The sequence below is a fragment of the Anolis sagrei genome, chromosome 2, assembly GCF_037176765.1.
Source record: "Anolis sagrei isolate rAnoSag1 chromosome 2, rAnoSag1.mat, whole genome shotgun sequence".
NCBI classification, from domain to species: Eukaryota; Metazoa; Chordata; class Lepidosauria; order Squamata; family Dactyloidae; genus Anolis; species Anolis sagrei.
Window position 1 is genome coordinate 219,116,939 of NC_090022.1, and position 25,739 is coordinate 219,142,677.

At 40.3% G+C, this 25,739-nt stretch overlaps 1 protein-coding gene across 3 annotated transcripts; it reads right to left on the reverse strand.

The window, feature by feature from the left end:
• Positions 1-4,216: 4,216 nt before the first annotated feature.
• On the reverse strand, positions 4,217-25,283 carry CD274 (CD274 molecule). 3 transcript variants are annotated; one of them, XM_060762287.2, is made up of 8 exons: positions 25,118-25,283; positions 21,909-22,109; positions 19,818-19,886; positions 14,562-14,924; positions 12,533-12,817; positions 9,797-9,937; positions 7,208-7,240; positions 4,217-5,047 (listed from the first exon to the last, which is right to left on the reverse strand). In XM_060762287.2, the coding sequence occupies exons 3-8, from the start codon at positions 19,870-19,872 to the stop codon at positions 4,995-4,997; spliced, it is 930 nt and encodes a 309-aa protein (XP_060618270.2). In that variant the 5' UTR covers positions 19,873-19,886; positions 21,909-22,109; positions 25,118-25,283; the 3' UTR covers positions 4,217-4,994. The 3 variants fall into 3 exon arrangements, with proteins under 3 accessions (XP_060618270.2, XP_060618271.2, XP_060618268.2); XM_060762288.2 differs by lacking the exon at positions 21,909-22,109 and having other exon boundaries at positions 4,217-4,858; XM_060762285.2 differs by lacking the exon at positions 21,909-22,109.
• Positions 25,284-25,739: the final 456 nt, after the last annotated feature.

Consider the following 25,739-nt stretch of genomic DNA (forward strand, 5'->3'; position numbering starts at 1 on the left):
TAAACGTGTGACTGCTTCCCTTTTCTGATTGCCACTCCATTGCTCACTAAAGATTCTCTTTACCTTCTCTCTGTTTTGGCTTCTGAAGGTGTGAAGATGAGCATGTCTTTGGGAGAAGGATAGAGGGAGGTACAGGTGAAGGAATAAACATGGCTAACAAGTATTGCTATCATGCTTTTGGTAGTTTGTTGGGATGATACAGCACAGGTCCAAAACTTCCGCAATCATCAGTTCAAAACACTTAAGAAGAGTACAGTGAAATGCCAGTATCCACTTAGGTTTGGTTCTGGGACCTCCCTGCCTTCCCAGGTTACAAAAAATCTGTGGATGCTCAAGTTTTGTTATACACAATGGTATAGTAAAGTGGAGTCCTCTGTATGCAATGACTAACAATTAAAAATATGCCACAGTGATCCTGAGAATCTGTGAAATGTCAGGAGGCTACAACAAGATATGCCTACCCATGAGATATGCCTCATGGGTAGGCAATCACTCGTTGTCCAAGTATGATGGACTTCCAAGCATAGTGTCTTGGCAGTGAATACGTAGGTGACTATAGAATGCTATTCTTGACCCGCATGTTCTTCCACAGTAACGACATCGGTTTCCAGGCGGAAGGTAGTCCCGGTCAAGGTTCCTCTTGGCACGTTTCTCCCTTTCACCCTCCATTCATGCCTCTTCAAATTCCACAGCACTGCTGGTCACAGCTAACCTCCAGTTAGAGTGGTCAAGAGCCAGGGCTTCCCAGTTCTCAGTGTCTATGCCACAGTTTTTAATACTCAGTTAATACAGTTTTTAATACTCAGTGCATGGCAAAATAAAGGATTGCTTTTTTGGATTTTTAAAAATATTTTCAAGCAGTGGCTGGGTACAGAACCACTGTATCAAGAGGGACAACTGTATCAATATGACACTGAATTTCTAACTTTTCAATCTTACCGTTAGTGTGTATTTAATATGAATATTGTTGGTCAGTTGTAGCATTATTCTTTTGCTCCACCGTATTCAGTATCCCCATTTCAACATCCAGTTCATGGTTTTCTGGTTCCATAACTGCCACCAAATGACTCTGAATACCCTACTTTTTATTTACTTTCTATTAAATTGCCACTTTCAGGTGTATTATGTGTCAGGTGGTGAAGAGCACTGGTGCAGTGCGGTGTCACAATGTTGTCACCCCATCAAAACAGACTGTTAGGCATTGAAAATCAGAGATGTGGTGGAAGAGAGGCTAGTAACCCTTATGTTCCCTCATCACCATAAGATCTCCCCCAGCCTCAGATGAGATTTCACAGCTGTATCAACAAGCTTTATTTTGATTAATTGCAGCATGAAAAAATTCCACTGTTGATATTAGGAAATGAAGCTGAACAAGTTGGAGGAAGGAGAGCATCATTTGGATTGCCAAAAAGAAAGTGTGATGTCCTCTGCATCAACAGTCATATCAAGTGAGACAACGCCATGGTTTGTTCCAAAGCAATAATTTCTGCTTGAACTGGATGCTGCTTCTTCCAACGCATCAAGGAACTATTTAAGTAACATGCTTCCATGATGTTTTAAAAAATCCTCACTGCCCCCCCCCCCCCCCCGCCATAAAGAAATGTCACCTCTGTTTCCTTGGTCACTGCTTTCTTTGTGGCTGATCTGGTCAGTCTAACATTTGATATATCCCAGACTGAGATAATACAAGTAACAGGAATGAGCGATACTTCCAGTAGAGGACTAGCATGCATCAGACTGTCCACCTTCCTCCTGTCCTTTAGAGGGAAACTTAAGATTTGGCTATGGGACCAAGCGTTCGACCAGTGAATGGCAGCAAGTGAAAGAAGCAACTCGTGACAATGAATGGACCTGGACTTGAATTTTGGATTCTGATTTTTAATCTGCATGTTTTAATCTATTGTTTTAATTATTGTTTTAATATTTTAATGTATTGTTGAATGTTTTATGATGGTGGCATCGTATGGTGCTTCTGTGGGGCTGCCCTGAGTCCCCCCCCCCCCCCAGGGGTATAAATATAGGAAATAAATAATAAAATAAATAAGAAATAGGCACTTAATTTCTGTCCTGGGCATACTTTTCTGGGACTACCATTTTTCTTACATAGGCCTTACTTCTAGAGTGAGATACCAACCTATCAAACATATGATCCAACATTTCACAGAAAGCAAAATCAAAGTGTGGTGAAGGTGGTGGCAAAAGTTATTAATGAGGAAGAACACACATGCTAGGAAAGTCTCCAACGGTTTTGCTTGATGCTAATCTAGTCTTTACCCTGGCAGGATTAATTTTCTAGTTCAGAAGGATTTTCTCAAATTGCACAGATCAGTCATGCATTTCCCATCTGAGTAAGCAAATTAGGAGTTGCCAATTTTCTGTCATTTCAAAACTTTCTCTTGTGACTTTCATCTTTCAGCTATTTTGCCTAGGACAGGAAATACTTTCTTCTGTAATGTCAAGACTGAGCAAAATTAAGTGGAGCAGAAAGTACAAAAAGTGGTACTCAATCCTTGCTTGAGGGTATTACAGATAGAACAGTCATGTACAAGTAGTAGAGTAAATACAACAGAAGCAAATACAGTATAGGGACCTCCAGTGATTGAAATGTGAGAGTGACTTCACTCGTCTTTAGAAACAGCAGCACCCATTTGCTATCAGTGTTAAGATTAAAAACAAACACATGCTGATAAATTGACTCTTATAAATATGGGAGGATTGAAGTCTAAATCTAACAGGACAACCACCAATGGAGTCACTTCCTTGAATGGAATCAGGAGGAGATAAATCACTTCTCCCTACTGCTGTCACCCCCGCAAAGTGAAAACCTACCCCAAAAGGTTGGAAAACTTACTAGAGCTACTTTTCAGCCCACAAGACTTCAGGGAGTTCCAGGCAGGAGAGTTGGGGAAAAGGAAAAAATGGGGACCTACTGGCAAATTTCAGGGAGATTTACAGTAGTTTAACAAGAATTCAGACTTCTTGTTATCTCTCAGTAACATCATCAAAACCCCATCCAAATTATATTGCTGAAATGCATTCTCTGGGAAATCTGGTTGTATATTTGTATGCAAATACATATGTGGGCTTCGTTCTGGTACTACTCACAAATTCCCAAGTTAAACAAGTACAGTATGACTGAGGTGCCTCTGCAAGAACCCTCATCATTTACCCCTATTTCAGCCCTTTTTAGTTAAAGGGAATTAGCATTTTGTGTATAGTTTTGTGAGGGGTCAGTCTAGACAGTCTTTTGAGAATCCCCTCAAGGGCAGAGCACTCCTGGTTCTTGGAGGAGTTAGCCTTTTTGGTGACTGGAAGGTGAAGAGAGAGGAAGGCAGAAAGTCTACAAAATTGAACATCCAGTCAGGGCCATTTTCAAATCCAGTCAGAGCTGTATGAGATGTATTCAAGTTCAGTCAGAGTTAAATACTGAGACCATCTTAGAGACATTTGAACATTATACAAGGAAGAGACTATAAGAAAAAATAAAGATCCAAGAGCCTCAGTTTGGCCAGAACTGTCTCTATCTCTTTACCCCTTCTCATAAGGAAGTGAGACTCAGGAGAGAAGGTCTAAAATTCTTCTGAGTTAATACATTCTTGTTTGAGCCTATAGTCTCCAATCTGTTCCTGCGCAGCCAGTTGACTTTCCAAGTAGCTAAGATACCATGGGGGCAGAACAATGACTACCAGATGAGTTACATCCAAGAGTATGGCGGATGTCCTGTATGCTTTGTGGTTCCCTTTAATCTCCATTAATCAGACCTTTCTGGATGCCATGAGATGATCTTCTGGGACTAATGGCTCCATGTGAGAACTCCCCTTAAAGTACTAGGATTTTTAATCCCACTTTCTTATTCTGGATTAAGCAGCTGTCTGGAAGAGTCCCATGAAAGCATTACTCGTGGTAAATGTAACCAATAAATGGTCACTAACAAAGTGATTAATGCTCTAAAGTCAATTTTTACTTAATCTTAACACACTTGCACTGATGTTCATACTTCCAATTTCTGGCAAGCTTTGGACTTGTAAGTTTGGGAGTAAAAGAGAGCCATGGTCGTCTATCCCATTATCTTTGGGCAGTTGTAGAGAGATAATTGGGAAAGGGCCAGACAGGTTCTTAATCATTTAGACACTTTCTAGTTTCCAAGTTACAGAACATTTTATTTGGAATTCCAAGATACCCCAAAATGCAAAACTATCCACATGAATTAGTTGAGAAAGCGAGACATTTTATTTTGGTTTAAAACATTTATTTTGCACACAAAATTATTAACAATACTATGTATATCACATTACACAGGTGACCTTTAAGCTATGTATATGAGAGGTATATGAAACATAAATAGATTTCAGGTTTAGACGTGAGTTCCATCTCCATATGCAAAACAAGTATTCCATAATCCTATTTCTAGTGTTCACAGTTCTCCCCCAACTTCCATATTCCTTTCAAGAACTATCTTTGGTAGGGCAGTATTACTATTCACACAACGCAGAAATGGAAAGAAGCAGTGACTTGCCTAAGGTCACATGAATCTCATCACTAAGGTTATTAATGGGAATGTCCTGCTTTGCTACTTGTAAATGTGACCATCCTACCATGGCAATAAATAGATACATAATTTAACTTCAGTTAACAGTTGACTAAAGTAGCTGCTTACTGATAGAACCAGCTCCGTGTACGAAGAACATTGGCAAAAATACCAGCTCAGCTATTATAACAGATGTTTAATGGTTAAATTTCATGAAGTGCCTAGAAATTTCTTAGAACTGAAAAACCTCAAAAAGCTTTCGTGGAATACATGAAGTGCCTTAAAACTGCTGAGCGGTGACACATTTTCAATGAGTTGGAAAACTCAGTGCTGAAATACAAGAAAAAGAGCACACAGCAGTAAAGTGAAATGACTTCCTCATATGGCTTTTAAAAGAGTGGAACAAGGGAAAAGTGCAGAAGTGCAGACAGGGAAGGTGGAATGTTTCTTGCCTTTGCTCATTTCTTCAGACTGGATTTGCTGCATTTAAATTCTTGGTCTGAAGATCCAAATCTTCCTCTAAGAGAAGAAATAGGAAGACAAAAAGTAGCAGACCGTGATAATGGATACATGTGCAAAGTCCTGTTTCTCTTGATTAAAATAGTACATATAGCTTATAATACATCAAAATCCAGGTGTGTAGACATTGACTTTGGTCAGTGTTTGTGTGTGTATATGTATATATGTATGTGTGTGTGAGAGAGAGAGTGTGTGTATACAAAGGTAAAGGTTTCCCCTTGACATTAAGTCTAGTCGTGTCCAACTCTGGGGGGTGCTGCTCATCTCCATTCCTAAGTTGAAGAGCCGGCATTGTCTGTAGATGCCTTCAAGGTCTTGTGGCCAGCATGATTGCATGGAGCACCGTTACCTTCCCGCTGGAGCGGTATCTAACTGCTAGGTTGGCAGAAGCTGGGGCTAATAGTGAGAGCTCACCCTGCTCCCTGGATTTGAATAACCGACCTTTCAGTCAGCAAGTTCATCAGCTCTGCAATTTAACCCACTGCGCCACTAGAGACTCCACACACACAAATGGAATCTCGTAACTCAAAACGTTACTCGGAGAGGATAGTAATTTCTTAGACTTTCAGAAATTACCAACTTACCACATCTGCCATTCTCAGTTTTGAAATACATTGAGAATCAAAAATCTTTTGAGAACAGCATTAAATTTGCAGAAGATGAACATTATTCTTTTCCACATGCTTTACGACACATGTATAGTTACACAATTTGGTCCTTCCAGAAGTATTTATTTGTGCATCAAAATTGTACATTGGATATTGTACAGAAAAAAAACCCTACGAACATTGCAGTACAAATATTTAAAACGTAAGCATACATAATAACTAAATGGAGGAGACAATGTGCTGTACTGGTTTGAGCTGACTAAGTTCAAATTCCCACTCAGCTGTGGAAACACACCAGGTGACTATAGATAAGTCACACACTCTCAGCCTTAGAGGAAGGCAAAAGTAAACAGAATAGATCTTGCCACAAAAACCTTGTAGTAGGTTCACTTTAGGGTTGCTGCAAGTTAGAAATCTACTTGGAACATGATTAGATAGAAATGAATCTATGTCGCTATCTAGCATCTCCCATCCTGACATCCCCAATCCTGCCTTATTGGGGAGCAGCTGCTGCAAGCAACAGAGATCTGTTCTCCTGTTGATCAGGACAGAGCAGAGAATTGTTTCCACCCATCTTCTGTGAGCAACCTCCAGTGTGAAAGACAAAAGGATCCCTGTAGTAAATCCTGCTCACACCAGAGATCACTTGCAGGAAGGTCATGGGAACATTAGTCTGCCGCTTCATAATCTACAGGAAAATAAACCTCTGTTATCTGCAGTGACCGCTTCCTGGTAAATCAGGATTTGGGGATTTTTACAATCCTTGTGTATTTACTACACTATTGAATACATAGGGATCATGAATACAAATCTGTTACAGATGTGTAACACTTCAGTGATTCTCATACTCTGGTCCACTTGGTATTTCAGTCTTCAGCTCCCAAATCTCTGGTCATTGGTAAGGTGGCTAAGGCTGCTGGGAATTGAAATCCAAAACATCTGGAGAACCAGAATTTGTGAATCACTGCTTTGCATTCATAATTGCAATTGTGAATTTCATCCCCATTGATACTTATATGCCTGGAAAACACTTGAATACCTCATTCCTAAAGAAGATATGCAAAATATTCTGCTTCTAATACTAATGTTTAATACCAATATGCATATATATGACTGTGTATGTGTATGGAAGTTGCTGGTGTCTGAACGAGAAAGAGCAAGGCAAATAACCATTTGAAAGCCCTTGAGGGATAAACAACTCAACAGCAGCATAGAAAGAAAGTGGCTGGAAGGCTGAAACCACAAGAAAGAACATACATTTTGTAAACAGAATGGTTTTGTTCCTGAGGTCCACTAGTACAGTTCCTTTAATATCTTCTACCCTGCCATATAATCCAAATTATCAAAGCAAATAATCTACATGATCCGCTTTGAACTGGATTATATGAGTCTATACTGGACTTTATATATGGCAGTGCAGAAGGGGCCTGAATGAGCAACATGGGGAATAATTATATGCAACGAGCACTCTTCACTATACATTGTCAAAGGTCTGGCTATTGATTTTTCTAAAAGGAAATGTTGAAAAATATATCAATATTGTATTACTTACTTCTTGATAACTGGTTTCTTCTTCTTCTTTCACCTGGTGAGAAATATTTTTAAAAATGATATACTTTTACTTGTGTTTTATATGTCACAGTACTACACATAAAATGGGGCCTCCTCTGTGTCCCACTGTGGGAGAAATGTATCACACAAGGACATGAGACAAGGGCCCCTTCTACACTGCCACATGATCCAGATTATCAAAGCAGATAATCCACATTATCCGTTTTGGGCTGGATTATCTGAGTCTACACCGCCTAATAGCGTTCAAAGCAGATAATTTGGATTTTAAATGTCAGTGTAGAAGAGACCAGGGATTTCTTTGCTGTGGCACCTCATTTGTCAAATGGGATTTAATTGGTCTTGATATTTCTTTGCCAAGTCAAAACATAACTTTTTGTGTACACCTTTAGTACCTTATTTATTTTTCAAATGTACACATATCAGGCTTCAACCTTAACTGGTTCAATATATTTAAGGCCCCTTTCACATAGTTGAATAAAATTCCACATTTTCTGCTTTGAACTGGAATATCTCAATGTGAACTCAGATAACCCAATTCAAAGCAGATATTGTGGGATTTTCTGCCTTGATATTCTGGGTTATATGGCTGAATATCTACATTATTATTGTTTTAAATCTGAAATTGTCTCCAACAATTTTTACTGTTTTATTTGTATACTGTTCTGATAACCCACAATAAAAGATGGGATATAAATATTTTAATCAATTAAATAAAGCCAAATTTCAAATTTTACATTTAACTAAGTAAAATGATTTTTTTTGTAACAGCTACAATTTTTCCCATCAAAACAAAATCAGCCTTCCTACTCCCTCCCCTTGCACCTTTATATGGTATTCTTGAATATTTATACTGTCACAAATTGGGGTAGTGTATCATGGGACAAAATCTAGATTTGGTAGGAAGCAAAAGACCTTTAATCCCATAAGGCACCTTAGGGATGTAGTCAAAGGGTGCATATACACTACAGAATTAATGCAGCTTGCATATTTTTTAACTGCCATGCCTCAAAGCTATGGAATCCTTGGTGTTATAGTTTTACAAGCTCTTTAGCCTTCACTACCAAAGAGTGCTAGGGCTCATTCAGAAAAATGCATTTTCCAAATGAAGCAGAGAGTGTTTGAGGACATCCGTAGGGATAACAAGGGGCTTGTTTATAAAGCTATTATCCTCCCAACCCTAATATACGCCTGTGAAATGTGGACTGTCTACAGATATCACACTCAACTCCTGCAACGATTCCATCAGCGTTGCCTCCGAAAAATCCTGCAAGTCTCTTGGGAAGAGAGGTGGACAAATGTCAGCATGCTGGAAGAAGCAAAGACCACCAGCATTGATGTCCTCCCGCCATCAACTCTGCTGGACCAGCCATGTTGTCCGAATGCCCGATCTTCATCTCCCAAAGAAGTTACTATACTCCCAACTCAAGAACAGTAAACGTAATGAGATGCCACAGCTTTTAAAGCCAACCTTAAAATCTGTGGCATGTTGTTGTTCATTCATTCAGTCATCTCCAACTCTTCGTGACCTCATGGACCAGCCCACGCCAGAGCTCCCTGTCGGCTGTCATCACCCCCAGCTCCTTCAAGGTCAGTCCAGTCACTTCAAGGATGCCATCCATCCATCTTGCCCTTGGTCGGCCCCTCTTCCTTTTGCCTTCCACTTTCCCCAGCATAATTGTCTTCTCTAGGCTTTGCTGCTCTAGGCTTCTCTAGGCATAGACACCAAGAACTTGGAAGCCCTGGCCATTGAGTGCTCTATCTGGAGGTCAGCTGTGACCAGCAGTGCTGCAGAATTCAAAGAGGCAAGAATGGAGGGCGAAAGGGAGAAATGTGCCAAGAGGAAGGCGCATCAAACCAACCCTGACCGGGATCGCCTTCCACTGGGAAACAGATGCCCTCACTGTGGGAGATCAAGATTAGGGCTCCACTGCCGCTTACAAACCCACTGCCAAGACACCAGACTTGGAGGACCATCATCCTTGGGCTACGAGGGATTGCCTAAGTAAGTAAGTAAAGTAAGTAAGTAAGCAAGCTTGGGCTCACCAAACTACAGCTCCCAGGATTCCATAGTATTGAGCCATGACAGTTGAATTGGTGTCAAATTGCATTAATTCAGCAATATTGATACACCCACAGTCTCTAAAGTCAATGAAAAAAAATCTCAACAATCTGGGGAATTAATTAGTGGTATAAAAATTTGGCTGAAAACATCACCTTCTAGCATTATTATTATTATTATTATTATTATTATCATCATCATCATCATCATCATCGTCGTCATCATCATTATTTATACCCCACCTTTCTCCACATAGGGACTCAAGTGGGCTAATAACCACACAATCTAATAACAATTTAAAACAAAACAAATATAAAAAAATTAAAAAAACAATTAAATATTAGTGCATTGATATAAAGAAAAATATATAAGATCTGACAGGTTCGTAGACCGACCTCTCCTTACAGAGACTTTAAACCTAACTAAGTGCCATGAAATAAGGACTTTGAGTATCAAACGACTGTTGAGTTGCCAAATAGAAGAGGCAGAAGCAAATTAATACTCTCTTACCTTTTTGGGTGTACCAATTTGTGAATTGTTTTTTCCTCAACTTTGTGAAGATGAATGTTGTCAGAACCAATACTACTAGCAGACAAATTGGTAGCAAAACAATCAAGGGGTTTTTTTCCATAGTTGATTTATCTGCAAAATCTGTGAGCAAGAAAATCCATGTGATCTATTTGCAGTTTACACACAAATCAATCCATTACTCAGGCCAAAGAAGTTATGTATAAATGCTTCTTTTCATAAGTGTCCCTTGCCACACCAGTGATGGCCTGATGCATATTGTGCAGGTTCTGTGGGAGTGAGAGTCTGCCCCAAATTCTATATGTATAAGTATTTATTATATTCTTAAAAATGTTCTTTCCCCAATGGTTTAAAGCACTGGTTTCCAACCTTTGGTCCTCCAGGTATTTTGGACTTGAACTCCCACAATTCCTAATATATGGGAAACCAGCTGGGATTTCTGGGAGTTGAAGTCCAAAACACCTGGAAGGCCGGGAACCACTCAAGGGATGTGGTAAGGATCAATGTGTGCAAAATTCCAAGCAGACCTTCACACAATTCAGAGCCAACAAAACGTCCTAGTATTACCCACTTAATGGACTGGATTGAGTTGGCAGTGAGATGCCTGAGTGCCTTCCGTGTTGACAGAGGATGCATCTAGAATTAACACAGTTTGACACCACTTTAACTGCCTTGGGTCAATGCTATGGAATCACAGCAGCTGTAATTTTATATGGTTATAGCCTTTTCCATTAAGGAGTGCTGGTTCCTCACCAAACTACAACTCCCAGGATTTCACATCAGTAAGCCATAGCATTTAAAGTGGTTTCAAACTACATTCATTCTACCATATAGGTGCCCTCTTAAGCAAAAGCAATCGGTGGCAGCTTCTCTTACTTCATATGTCCTTCCTCGCTAATAATTGTTGCCATCTTGACCACTCTCTTGGCCAAGTCTCTTCATTTTTCTCTTCCTAACAGCTGGCCACTGATAAGCATCAAGGATGTTTCCAGAGTTTGGCGAAATGGGAAGAACCCGTGTCTCCTTTACTCAAACTTGAAATGGAGAAACACCGCTCAGTTTCCATATCTCAAGGATCATAATGGCATCCTCTAGTGAGTCAAGTACCACTTTCCCCAACTCAAAATGTTACGGGAGGAGATTTTCAGTGAGTAGAGACTGGAGGGGAAAGCAAAAAGGTAATGAAGCAATGCAAATTGGCACATGAAGACCAAAGTCTAACATTACCTAATCGCTCCACTGGGATCAACTTATTACAGTTCAGGACCAGGTAGAGTTCAGAAAAAGCTGCTTGGCAGCTGTGTGATGTTTCATCTATAGCTGGAGAAGGAGGACAATGGCTTCATTGTGCATTCAAATAAAGTTTTTCTGAGCTGGCTGGGGAAGTGCAGAAGATGAAGAGGGGTGGACATGAGAGGAGCTCTGCTCATGATGTCATGTACCTGTTTCATAGACAAGTGAGGATGCATCTGCACTGTACATTTTATTTATTTATTTATTTATTTATTTACGACATTTATATGCCGCCCTTCTCACCCCAAAGGGGACTCAGAGCGGCTTACAAGGTATATATACATACAATATATTATTAACATAGTACAATATCAGTTTTAAATATTGCTATATTGCACTATATCAATTATACTGTAATATTATTAGTAATATTACATGTAATATAAATATATAATTATAATATCATATTATTATTACTAGTATTATATTGCATTACATTACATTACAATATTATGCTTTAACTGCCATGGCTCAATGGTATGGAATCATAGAAGCTACAGATTTGTGAGGCACCAGCCCTCTTTGGTAGAGAAGGTAAAAGACTTTGTAAAACAACAACTCTCATGATGTATTGTGCCATGGCAGTTAAAGCTGTGCCAAACTGGATCAATCTGCACAGAGTCAATTAACACTGAGACTATTTTCAAATGGACAGAGGACTTATAGTGCTAACGATCAAAACGTATTATGAACCTGTTCCACCTTTTTCTCCATAACAGTTTTTTTTCCTTTTATGGAAAACCGGTAGAGTTACAAATGGTAGACAATCTCTGGATTTCGTAACTACTCTTCACATAGTAGATATGATGTTCAAGGAAGGATCATTGCAAGATATATTACCATAGGAAGAAATAGTCATTGACAGAGATAGAATGAAGACTACTGCAGAATGAATGCAGGTTGACAATACTTTGACTGTCATGGCTCAATGTTATTGATCCAGGGGAGTTGTAGTTTTATGTTGGTGTTCACCAAACTAAAACTCCCATGATTCCATAGTACTGAGCCAAGTCAGTTAAAGTAATGTCAACCTGAATTCATTCTGCAGTGTAGATGCACCCTGTTTCTGAAGGCAAAATAAAGAGACTAGTCATTTTCTCCTGACCCACTGTTTACACATTTTCTATGGCATTCTCCCTGCTGTATCCCCAGCCCTCAGTTTCCCAAACACCTCAAGAAATTCACTCTTATCCTTACCTGAGGTTGTAATCCCAGTGAAACCGACTTTTCCCTTTCCTCACCAAATATCAGTTATTTTATAACACTCTGTTTCTGACTGTTTCATTCATTCAGTCTCAAAACCCTTTTTATATTACCAGATACATTCCCTGTATGTATAGATACATGGAGCTGGAATAAATGCAACTATGCGGCTTCTGTGTAAGGAAATTCAAAATTCGTTTGAATGTACGCATAAATGCTTACCGAGCGATAATACTGCACCATGTGCAGATGTGTTTTCATTTAGTTCCCTATTCCAGAATGCACAGCTATAGTTTCCGTGATTCCCTGGTTTGACTCTCAGGGTACTAGTTATGTTGAAAAGTCCATCCTCTGTAATTTGATGCGTAGTGAAGGCTAACCCGCTGAGATTAGTACTCTCCTCATTTTGCCAAGAAACCTCAGCAAGAGGATATCCTTGTGACTGACAAGTCAAACTCAGCTCTGCTTTTTCTTTTCTCTTCTGGAAATGTATTTTCTTGTATGGTGCTGTACAAAAAAAAAAAAAAAGGAAAAAGTGAACTACAATTACTGTAAGACTCCAGTAATCATGGAACCCATATACATGGTTTCACCTCACTTTCTGTCCCTGTGATAATTGGATTTTGAAAACTTTGGCTTGTAGTGGAAACAAAGATTGGGTGATAAAACTTCAGTGGAGAACCCTTTCCCCCATGATAATTCTTTCAGGAGTGAATTTCCCTTCCAAGGGGTAGATTTCTCTCACTTCCTGTTATCTCACCCCCATTCTTAACTATGAGTAGTTTCTATTAGTCGAACGTTTGTAACTCAGGGACTGCCTGTACAGCTAAATGAATGAAAAGGTGGAATATCCTGTCCTCGCTTGCTGAGATTCTGATCATTATAACACATTATAACACATTACATAACACATTATAACACTCTCCAAGCCTTCTGGGTACAACTGAAGACATGGCCTTTGACCATGTCTAGAAATTCGAGGACCTGGAGATTTTTCACTGTGCACTTTATGAGACTGATATTGATTGCAGTTTGTTTTGTATTCTGCAGTTTGCCCTTTTTGTATATTGCATGTTTGCACCTTTGAGTGCTTAGTGAGGTGCCCCGAGTCCCTCTGGGAGATGGTGGCGGGGTATAAAAATGATGATGATGATGATGATGATTATTATTATTATTATTATTATTATTATTCTCCATACATTGCAGTTTTTAAATATATAGTGCATTTGAAGATGCATTTAGCAGTATTAATTTATTTCTATGTTAATTACGTATTTTTACTGCACCTTCTATCTACAGCCCTTAGTACAAGGTACCATCAATTTAAAGAGCACTATACAGTCCAATACTCGCAGGGACACCTCAGCAAATGAGAGTCCAAAAGTGGCAGGCTAAAACCTGGAACCTCAACCCATGCCTGATACCAAATGAAGAGAAGAGTGGGTGGCTTGGAAGGCAATGAACAGACCACTCTGGCACCACAAGATGCAGAGCCAACCTTAAGAAATGAGACCACAAAGTGGAGTCCATGATATATGAGTGTGGAGAAGAGCAAACCACAGAACACCTATTACAATGCAACCAGAGCCATGCCACATGCACAATGGAGGATCTTCTCATAGCAACACCAGAGGCACTCCAAGTGGCCAGCTGCTGGTCAAAGGACATTTAATATAATGCCAAGGTTTTCTTAACTTTGTGTTTTTTAAATACAACTGTACCCTTGGTTCGCTCCTGATACAATAAATAAACAGTCCGAAACGAATGTGGAAAATGTAATCCAACAAGATAAAATATTGTACAATCCAGTTGATCAGAATCCAGCTTTGTCCATTGGGCCAAAAGGCGTGGAGGTGGGACCTAGTGGCTTCTCTTTATACCAAGTAATGTAACTGCTTCCAAAGATATACGGCATGAAATGGAAAAAGCAAAGGCTGCCAAGAAAGAAGAGAGGCACTTATCTTTAAAATTGGCCACTGTTCCCACGTTATAATGTGAAAAAACCCAAGGGTTTTTGCTTAAGGCAGCTGACAAATCTCTGAATTAAAGCCAGGGTTTGAATTGTCATAAAAAGAGACTAATCAGTATTTCTTGGTCCCAGTATGCATTCATAAGAGTAACCTGATACATGGATATTTACTTGGGATTTATTTAATCCACAGGCTGAATTTAACTGTTGACCTTCTGATCACAGCTTCTACTTAACGTTTGGATTTTCCCCCCAGAGTATTAACATTCTTGCGCTACTCACCTTTAACATCTAAATAAATGTACTTCAGGTCAGCTCCTTCATAATGAACAAGGCAAACATATATTCCTGCATCTGCAATCTTTACATTGTTGATACATAGCATGGAAAGTCCCATTTTTAATTTGTTGCGCACAACGGTGGCTCTCCCTTGATAGTCTGTGTGTTGCTGCCTGAGGTCTTCTTGACCCTTACTGAGCTTGTAAACTTCTTTTACTTCATTTCCCCGGGAGGGTTTTCTTTGCCACAAGACACTTAAATTGGTCAGACTGAATGGGTTATGGACTGGAAAGCGGCAGCCCATTGTCACAGTGCTCCCATGCTCTGCGGAATAACGTGGCTGAAGAACTTCCACTGTGAATAAAGCTGAGACACAAATGTATAATTATTCAACAAGCAAAATAGTGGCATTTTTATAGAGCTGAAAGGATCTAGTAGGTCACTGCATCTGGCGGGCCACATAAAATGACATGGTGGGCTGGAATTGAGCCGTGTGCCTTGAGTTTGACACATTTGTCCTATACCAAAACAAGAAGTAATTTATACAGCACATAACTTATCAGTGTTAATTTTCAATGAAATTTTCATATAAATAGTATTAGCCCTGAAATTACACTTAGGCCAGTTTGGGGTCTGTTTACAAACAGTTTCATGAGAGATGTATAGAAATGTATCTTCTTAGGTGACAATTTTTGGAATTTCATACCATGCTGAACTTGGGTTGGAGGGATAAATAAATAAACAAACAAACTTTATTTATACCCTGCCACCATCTCCCCAAAGGGACTTGGGGCGGCTCACAAAAGCACTCCAGAATACTGCACATAAAATAAACAACACATAAGCATAAAAACAATAACAATATAAAATTACAACAGCGAACACAGCAAACGCACATAAAACAACACAAAATAAAATTTTAAAATGTGGACAACATCCCTCTATGACCTGCCACCTTTACTGATCACTACTAAATTAGACTCTGTACATTGAGATGGCCTTCATCCTCCTTTTTGCTTTACACACCACTCTCACATATTTGCTTTTTAGAACTTTCTTCCTTTTTCTGAAAAGCTTCAGAGGTTTCAAAATCATGTATCATTCTGGGCTCATCCAGACAGGCCTTTAAGCTGAAACTTGTCTTGATTTAATCGGAGGTGCCCAAATGATGCCTCCGGTAAAATCGAATTAATTTGGGACGAAGCAGGTAAACCCTGTTTTCTACCAAATGAATTAGATGCCTGATAAAACTCTGAAGTTTGATAAGATCCGGGTCTTTCCAGGTGTGGACGCAGTATGGATTGGGCCCGGGGACTGTGTCATGCGATCCCTGGGCCCAATCCACACAGCCATCTTGGGTTTTTTCAGACTCCATGAGCCTGGAAAACCAAGAGGGCACCGACTCGCTCCAAAACCCAAAAATAAGCTCTTGAAGTTAAAATAACTTACCTTAATAGTGGTCGGGTAAGTTGCTTTAATTTTAAAAGGCTTATTTTGGGGGGCTTCTGGCAGCCTGGGTGCCCTCCCAGAAGTTACCGGGAGAGCATCTAGACACTCCCCCATGAAAATGCGGGTTTTGGGGGGAGGTGTGGAAGCAGGTTTCTTGAACTCGCGCCAAATAGGATTTCTTGAAGTCTGGAAGTGTCCTCTGTATCCTTTGCAGTGGTCAAATAAAAATTCTAATATAGTTTTGTTAATTCTCACTACAGCCAATTAGAATTCTTCTTGAAGCAACACCAGAAGCACTCCAAGTGGCCAGATACTGGTCAAAGGACATTTAATTAACTACCAAACTCACAATTTTTGTATTTTTTTCTGTTTGTTTGCTTTGTTCTGTTAGAAATGTAATATAATTGACTGATTGCCCTGACACGACAAATAAATAAATAAATTACAGCCAAAACAGTCAGTTTTTCTTTCAACATAGCCACAATAATTTAGTCTGTAAACCAGAAGTGTGTATAGCCTGCAGTTCATAATAAAAATTCAATTCTGAAAGCTATGCCTATGACTTAATGGCTGATTTGGCTTCCCTCACTATAGCTGAATCTGACCATCTTCAGATCTGTGACAAACCCTTCTATTCTTGCCAAAATTAGCCATGCAGAAAAGGCAATCTTTGCTTGCAAAGTAACAGGCTCTGCTTGGATGGATGTAACACATACAACCAAACCCACATAACCATTTCAGGAATTAAATAGGCCACAATCTAATTGGTTACAGCTGAAAAGGCTTTATCCACCAGAAAATTTGCCTTTGAAGACAGCTCGGAAGCTCCAACTAGTCCAACGCTCGGCAGCCATGATTTTAACAGGAGCGGAGTGCAGGGAGCATACAACCCCCCTGTTGCGCCAACTCCACTGGCTACCGATCTGCTACCGGGCTGAATTCAAAGTGCTGGCGTTGGCCTTTAAAGCCCTAAACGGTTCCGGCCCAAGCTACCTATCTGACCGCATCTCTGCCTATGAACCCACCAGGACTTTGAGATCTTCCGGGGAGACCCTGCTCTCGATCCCGCCTGCTTCTCAAGCTCGGCTGGCGGGGACGAGAGAGAGGGCCTTCTCGGTGGTGGCTCCTCGGCTGTGGAACGCCCTTCCTGCGGACATTAGACTGGCACCATCTCTAATGGTATTCCGCAAAAAGGTGAAGACCTGGATGTTTGTGCAGGCGTTTGAGTAATTTAGTGCAATCTGGTAATGGAACATAGGAATGGAACAATGGACGACGAACCTGGACTACGCTTGGATGATGAGAAGATTGGGTACGGTTGTTTTTTGTAATAATTGTGCATTGTAATTGCTTATCGGTAATTTATGGATAATGTGTTAAGTCAATTGTTATATGTTGTATGGAACCACTGCTGTTTCTACTGTTTTTACTGTTTGTGAACCGCTGTGAGTCGCCTTCGGGCTTGAGATACAGAGGTATATAAGCAAAGTAAATAAATAAATAAATAAATAAATAAAATCAGATCTGTTCATCAACCAACAAGCCAGCTGATGCTGGGGCTGAATCTACACTGCTCTATATCCCAGGATTTGATCCCAGATTATCTGTTTATCCCAGATTGTTTGGCAGTATAGGGTCATATAATCCAGTTCAAAACAGATAATCTGAGATCATATCCTGGGATATAGGGTAGTGCAGATCCAACCTGAGTGATGAAGACTGCCCACATTCCTGAATTGTGTTCTGCTAGAATTCCATTCTAGCAGATGCCAGTGTGTGGTGCCATTACCACCAGGGAGTGAGGAAGAGTCTATTGCCCTCTAATGGGCATAACTATGTTTGTTTCCTTTGATCCCATAAGCATAGGGCCCATCCATCTCCCTGCAAACTGGGTCTGGCCCAAACTTTTCCAAAGTCATGACAAATCAATTTTGCAACACGACTATGCCTAACATTTGGACTACAAGCAACAGAAACCCAAAATATGAGAATGGATAGGAAGGTGATTTGGTGCTGATTGCTCCTCAGAATAACTGAGGCTTTTCCTTCATGTTCCCAGGATTGGCACAGAGTGAAGCTTCTGCTTTTTCCTGGATCCCCGCTCTTCCTGGTAGATTGCTTCTTTAGCCATTGCTGGAGCAGTAACTCTTTCTTTTGCTTTTTTTCTCTCTTTCTTTCACTTTCACTTTCTGTTTGCATTCAGTTACCAATTTCTGATCTTCTGTGTACATATTGGGGCCAAACTAATGGGACACTCCAGTTGGGTGGGAAGGCTTCCTGCCAGCTAATGAGTATGGAGAAGGCAGTTTCAAGTCAATCGACCAGCCACTTCCACAGCAGCCAATGAGCTGGGATCTAACACAAGACTCCCAGAACAATTCCATGGCAGCCGCACAAACCTGAGCAGCTCTGCTCCACCTCACACTGCAGCCTAGTCACCCGCTATGTTTCTTCAACAACCAATACTGTGACAGGTGAAGCAAAGCAGAGAACTCTGCTTAAAGATGTGTTCTGTTGCAAATTGACTCAGGCACCATACTTTTCAATTGTCTCATATGATTGCAACATTAAAATGAGGAAGATCTGAGGAACATCATGTCAGTTGTTCAATGTCTCCTATTGTGTGCAATATAACTTGGGGAAAACATTTCTCTGGGGACCCCCAAATTGCAGTCATGTATTCACATTTGCTGAATGTCTACTAAAAGGGCCGGGTTTTAACACTGGTTTAAACTGCCAGTTGTAGAAAATTTTGTCAATACAAGGGTCAACAATTGAAGCCCAGGTTGGGGTGTGCTCCCACCATCAGCCCAGCTTCTGCTCACCTAGCAGTTTGAAAACAGCAATGTGAGTAGATAAATAGGTACTGCTTTGGTGGGGAAGTAATAATCGGGAGAGGATCTAAGGACAACAAACCTTGGCATGGAAGATGGAGCAACAGCACCCCCCATGGCCAGAATCGAGCACAACCTCCTGATGCCAGAGATGGAAAAAGATTTTTTTTTCGTGTCAGTAGTAACTTGAGAAACTGCAAGTCGCTTCTGGTGTGAGAGAGAATTGACCGTCTGCAAGGACGTTGCCCAAGGGAGGCCTGGATGTTTTGATGTTTTCCCATCTTTGTGGGAGGCTTCTCTCATGTCCCCGCATGAGAAGCTGGAGCTGACAGAGGGAGTTCATCCGCGCTCTCCCCGGATTCCTTCCTATGACCTGTCAGTCTTCAGTCCTGCCGGCACAAGGGTTTAACCCACTGCAGCACCAGGGGCTCCATGGAAAAAGATGGGAAGCCTTTACCTCTGTTTATGTACTGTCTGTCTTTGTTAATTGTGTAACAGCATTGAATGTTTGCCATATACATGTACTATAATCCACCCTGAGTCCCCCTGGTGAGATAGGGCGGAATATAAATAAAGTATATTATTATTATTATTATTATTATTATTATTATTATTATTATTAAAATTGACTCCCTCATCTTGGAATATAGGAGCTATGCAAACTCTCTAGATAGTTTTGGAGTTCCTGAGCAGATCACAAGGGAAATGTACAACTTTTAGAGTGATAGTGAATTGGTGTAGTGGTCTGGGCATTGGACTAGGACTCTGGAGACTAGGATTAAAATCTTCACTCGGCAATGGAAATTCATTGGGTAGCCATAGGCAAGTCACACTCTCTCACCCTCAAAAGAAAGCAAAACGAAAATCTTTCAACAAATTTAGCCTGGAAAACCCTGTGGTAGATTTGTGTTAGAGTCATCATATGTTGGATACAACTTTCAGACACACTATAACCAATTGGAGTAAAAGGTCTCACCTGATACCAAATGAAGCTGGATCTGAAGTAGTACAACTAGTAGGGGTCCAAACATTTTTCTAGATGTATCTAAAAGACAATTTTGACATCATAAATATTCCCAAATGTATGAGGAAGTTGACACATGAAAAGAAACAAGGAAGTTCAAATAATCCACAGCGGGCTTTGTTCAAACTATGAATAACTGATATGCTAGGAAATAGGTGTGTTATTTGTCCACTCTCCTTGACCCATGCCTAGCAGTACAGCATGCCTTGCTGTCCATGAAGCATTTCGTTCAATTCAGCATGAAACTACAAAGGAGGGGTAGAGAATAGTTTGAACTATGTTTCCCAAAGACCTTGCCAATGCTGAATTTAGGGGGAATTGTAGGCCAAATGATGCAGCATAGCATATTGGAGATCCTCCTGATCAAGAAGCAAACATAGTAAAAACAAAATACAAAGTTTCATTATAAAATCCTCATTCTATATATAGAGAGAAATAGTTTAGGGTACTGATCCAGCTCCATTGTTATGAAGAGAAGTCAGAGAAGAGATACAGAAACACCCTCGAAATTATCAGTTTATATCACATAGGACTGAAGATTTTAGACGAAAGGGAACGAGTTTTTCATCACTCAGACTAGCCAATGCTATTATCTCTTTCCTCTGGGTGCCTGTTTTTCATTTGTCCCTGGAGGCAGGGTCTTTGGTGTTCTGTGTGACTAAGGTAGCCTTGCACTAAAACACAAAGGGGTGCAGGATTGAGCAGGTTCAGATTTCTATATCTAACACAATGGTCTTAATAACATCCCCTGAAAAGATATTGTTTTGATCATTAGGGGGCAAAGAATCCATCATTAAATGAACCAAGCCACTTTGGTTTCTATTGCGTTTCTTTCATTCCCCAGTCTTGTCAATATAATTGCCAGGTCAGGAGTATATCAGGCCATGAGTTTTCAGGGCCAAAACCTGAGAAGGAGGGGGTCTGTCCCCTCATGGGATGCCACCGGAAGCATGTCCTGGAATTGTTACGAGGGACAGCCATTGATAGTGCCATTAAGCACCAATTGTGCATGTATAAAGAAAGCCTATCTAATTGTTCAACCAAAAAAACATCAAGTCTAAAAAATGAGATTTACAGACACACACCTTTCAAGGCAGTACTCTTGCCCTGAGACTCCTCCCCATCCGCCAGAGGGCTGGAGCAGAGGGTCCAGACTGTAATACTCAAATTCGGACACCTGACAATGCTACAAATAGTGGCGCAATTGGTTAAACCCTTGTGCTTCTGAACCCCCAACCTGAAGGTTGGCCGCTCGAATCCACGGGATGGGGTGAGCTCCCACTGTTAGCGCTAGCTCTTGCCAACCTAGCAGTTCAAAAACATGCAAGTGTGAGTAGATCAATAGGTACCGCCTTGGCAGGAAAGGCAAAAGATGATCCATGCAGTCATGCCACCACTCAACCAGGAGGTGTCTAAGGACAACACAGGCTCCTCACATTGGAAATGGAGAAGAGCACCTCCCCCAAAGCCGAAGATGAGCATTGCCTCCAGAGCCAGAAATGAAAGGAGAAGCCTTTGCCTTTTCCTGTGTTATTTGTGTTCACTGTATTTCACTGTAACAAGGAATTGAATGTTTGCCTGTGTCTTTTTATATGCTGTAATCCACTCTGATTCCCCTCAGAGAAAAAGGTGGAATATAAATAAAGTATTAGAAATACAATTAGGGAGACTTTTGTTTCTTTTGCAGGTGCCTTACAGCTTTGCACAGATTAGGGCCATTTTGAGAGCACAGGAGACATTGTAGTTTCAAAATTGAAAAATATTGCTTTCTTATTCCCAGCAAGCTCAAGGAAGGAAACATGACTGCATCTGATGCATTCCACATGACTATGTGCAAGTCCTTCATAAATTCCATTGTCATTGTAGGAGCTGGTGGGGTTTCCCCCCACTCCTTATGTTTTCTGTACCCCTGCCCACTTTTTGAATCATTGTGCCAGATGAATCAGCTTGCACAGGTATTGAAGCCTTTTTCATTGGCCAAATAAAAGCATTACTAGAATATGGATTTTGAAATGAATGCCTCTTATAGCCCTTGGCTCTTACCTTCACTGCTCAGAAGTACAGCTTCCTTTACATCAGAAGAATTTGCTAAGAATGATTCAGATGCGATGCCAGGCTGAGTAAGATTGGACACTCATTCTTTCTCATTGTGGATTTCCCCCTTTTATGGATTTCCCAGTGGTCTGACCATCTTCGGGATAGTCTGTTAATGGATCTAGCCTTGTCCTGTGCTGTCACTTATCACTGATACCACTCAGAGAAGGAAGATAACAATGAATAAAGGTCAAAAGGGGGAAGGGATGAACAGGCTACTGAATTTGGAGAGTTGTAGTTCCCAAAAATCATAGAATCATAGAGTTAGAAGAGAAGTCGTGGGTCATCCAGTCCAACCCCCTGCCAAGAAGCAGGAAAATTGCATTCAAAGCACCCCCGACGGATGGTCATCCAGCCTCTGTTTAAATGCCTCCAAAAAAGGAGCCCCCACCAGACTCTGGGGCAGAGAGTTCCACTGATGAACAGCTTTCACAGTCAGGAAGTTCTTCCTGATGTTCAGATGGAATCTCCTTTCTTGTAGTTTGATACCATTGTTCCGCCTCGTAGTCTCCAGGGAAGCAGAAAATAAGCTTGCTCCCTATTATTTCCTCTCACATATAACTTGTTCGTGTTGTGATCTGAAAAGAAGTCTGAGGCTGTCTTGCTGCTTCCCTTCTCACATCTATGTGAGTTATATTTCTGCAATAAAGAAGGGTGAGACTTGGGGATTTCAGAGAGAAGCCTGATCTGTAACTGTGTAGTAATCATGTAGTTAGATTTTTCCCACCACATGTATGCCTTTGCCCTTCAAGCACATACGGTATTTAAAGCCACACACAGAAAGTGGAAATCATTATGTGGCAAAGGAGAAGAGGAAATGATCAGTTTTGGTAAACATGACTTGACCTTTTCCATACCATCCTTTTGAAGTAGAGATAAAAGCTTCACAATAGAAAACAGTAAATGGCTATGCTACAGTTATGGCACTTTATGAATAATATATGGTTTAGTTCTAGACAAAGACAGATCAGAAAAAAGAGGATCTAGGTCTTTCCATGGCATGGATGGATTCTGCCTGCTTCCCATTTTCCCTCAACTGCAATATGGTGGAATGGCTACTACAAAGGGACACAGAAATGCAGGAAGAGTCTGATAGAGGTTTCTAAATGACATATAATTTTCTTTGCCAACCTACAACTTACAATTTTGCTCTTCTACAAGGTACTTTTTTTAAAAAAGCAAGCATGTTATTATGCAGCAATACAACTCACAGCTAGGCATGCAAAAGCTATTTCTGTAGAAAAGACCTTTACATTGTAAAGGAACAGAGTCATCCCTGTTGCTCAAACAACAGGACCATCAGTCCTGAAGGATGAAAGGAGGCTGCTTCACATTCAACTGAGGTTTCAGCAGCCTTTGGTTTTTCCCATGTTGGTGAATCTACTATAGATTTTTATCTGGATTTTGAAAGGAGCTATCCATGGTACTTAACCAGTCCTGCAGCCAGGTCCCAACACTTTCAGTGGCATCACTAGGGTGGGTGCCACTCGGTGCAAAAATTCATGGTGTCACCCCATGGATCACCTCCCATACCAGACAAGCACACAATATTGTAGCTGAAATACCAGACAATTTGAATAAATCTGCTTGCTTGTAGCATGTGCAGATGAAACCACACGATTCAAAGCACCATAGTAATTGGATATTAATGACAGTTCTGACTGGAAGAAATGCATATTATGAGATGGTTCCAAAAGTAAATTAGCTCTAGAGATTTAGCCTTGCAGGTATACTGATAAAGTGCCTATAAGCTGGACTGATGAAAAATGTTATTGTGGTCGTATCTAACTATAGGGATATTATATATATATATATATATATATATATATATATATATATGGCTGTTGTAGGTTTTTCAGGCTATATGGCCATGTTCTAGAAGCATTCTCTCCTGGCATTTCACCTGCATCTATGGCAAGCATCCTCAGAGGTTGTGAGGTCCTCAGAGGTTGTGAGGATGCTTGCCATAGATGCAGGTGAAACGTCAGGAGAGAATGCTTCTAGAACATGGCCATATAGCCTGAAAAACCTACAACCCAATGATTCCAGCCATAAAAGCCTTTGACAATACAAATAAAAATTTATTTTAAAAATAACTTTTTGCTGAAATCCCATATAATTTTGTATAGGCAAGTCATTTTGGTGCCACTCCACACATCCCTTAATGATGTCACTGCCTCTAAAGTGCAGACTAAACCCCAAAACACATCCACCATATTGTCACGGAAGTTTCCCAGCCTTTGCAAATGCATCCAAATTCACTGCAATGAACTGGTCAGGTAGGTTGTTCCACACAAACGGGTTTCACAGCCTTATCTAGAGCCATAATTACTAGTTTCAAACCGAAACTGGGGGTGCACCCACACTGTAGAATTAATGCTGTTTGACACCTCTTTAACTGCCATAGCTCAATGCCATGGAATCTTAGGAGTTGTAGTTTGGTAAGGCACCAATATTCTTAGGAAGAGAAGGTTAAAGAGCTTGTTACAAAAAAATCCCATAATTTCATAGCACTGAGGTGTGGCAATTTAAGTGGTACCAACTTGCATTAGTTGTACTGTGTAGATCAGGCAAGTTTGGCCCTCCAGGTGTTTTGGACTTCAGCTCCCACCATTCCTAAGCTTAAGAGACTGAGGGGGGAAAGGAAGGGGCCTGAGGCTGTTAGGAATTGCAAACACCTGGAGGGCCCAAGTTTGCCCCTGCCTGATGTAGATGCATCCTGAGTTACGAGAACTAGAAAAGATTAATCTACAAGTCCAGTCATCTCCTGTGAGTGAAATAACATATATCTAAGGCTGACCCTGACAGAGTTACCTATATATAATGGACTGTCTTATTATAAATAAACCAAGGGCTGGTAACCTTGAACACTCCAAATATTTTGGACTGCTACTCCCATCATTCCTGGAGCTTCTGGAAGCTGAAATCCATATTTCCTACATCAATTTTAAACCAAAACCAACACATTTGTCTTTTTTAGCCATTATTAACAACCTTGATTTATACCCCAAACCCACAACTCTGTTTCTTCCTTGAATTAGCCATTCTTAGCATTAAACAATTTCCCTCATATCTCCTGCTTTCAATACAAAAAGCTTTCTGTGCTCATGTAAACAAAATGTCCTAGAACACAAGAGAGAAATCAGAATTATATTCACCTCTACAGCTAGCTTAGACCTCCTCCACTGTAAAATTCTTTAGGATTTCTGCAGGTTTGATTTGGCAAGGGTTCCTGGAGAAGAAGCAGCAAACATGATGCTTCAGAGCCACCGACTCCCTCTTCTGATTTCATCAAGCATACTTCACATTGGCTTTCAGGAAATGAGTCTAGTACACTTTCACTTTCATTTATAGAAAATAATAGTTTTTCATGGGTTATAAATGTCATTTCCTAATTGGCTCTATAGATTTTTTTTTAAAAAAAACATAGAAAACATGTATTAAAGTGCAAAAACTTTGTTTTGCAGGACACGCTGCAGCACATCTTGCTACAGCTTTTCAATGAATATCTCATAGAGTCTCAACCAATTCAACACAATTTGTGGCAACCACAAAAACAAAGTTTATGGAGTATAACAACTACTTTCAAAGTAAGTAGTGCATAATTAAGCAGGTAATAACACTTTCAAACCAGGAACAGAGCATTTTTCAGATTTTGTTACATTAACCTTTTGAAACCTGGCCTGCAGTATAAAAGAGAATCTTACTTTAATAGGTGCAGTTGTCTCGGGTTTCAGGAGAATGTATTGATACATGCCTATTAATTACAACTGCATCTTT

Bases quoted from the DNA above. Each gene is read 5' to 3' on its own strand.
- CD274 (XM_060762285.2), bottom strand. From the start codon at position 19,872: ATGTTTGGACCCCTACTAGTTGTACTACTTCAGATCCAGCTTCATTTG. The intron at 9,938-12,532 runs GTAAGCATTTAT...TCTTGCTCACAG, and splicing joins TGGTGCAGTATTATCGCTCG to ATTTTGCAGATAAATCAACT. The intron at 7,241-9,796 runs GTAAGAGAGTAT...ATTTCTCACCAG, and splicing joins AAATTGGTACACCCAAAAAG to GTGAAAGAAGAAGAAGAAAC.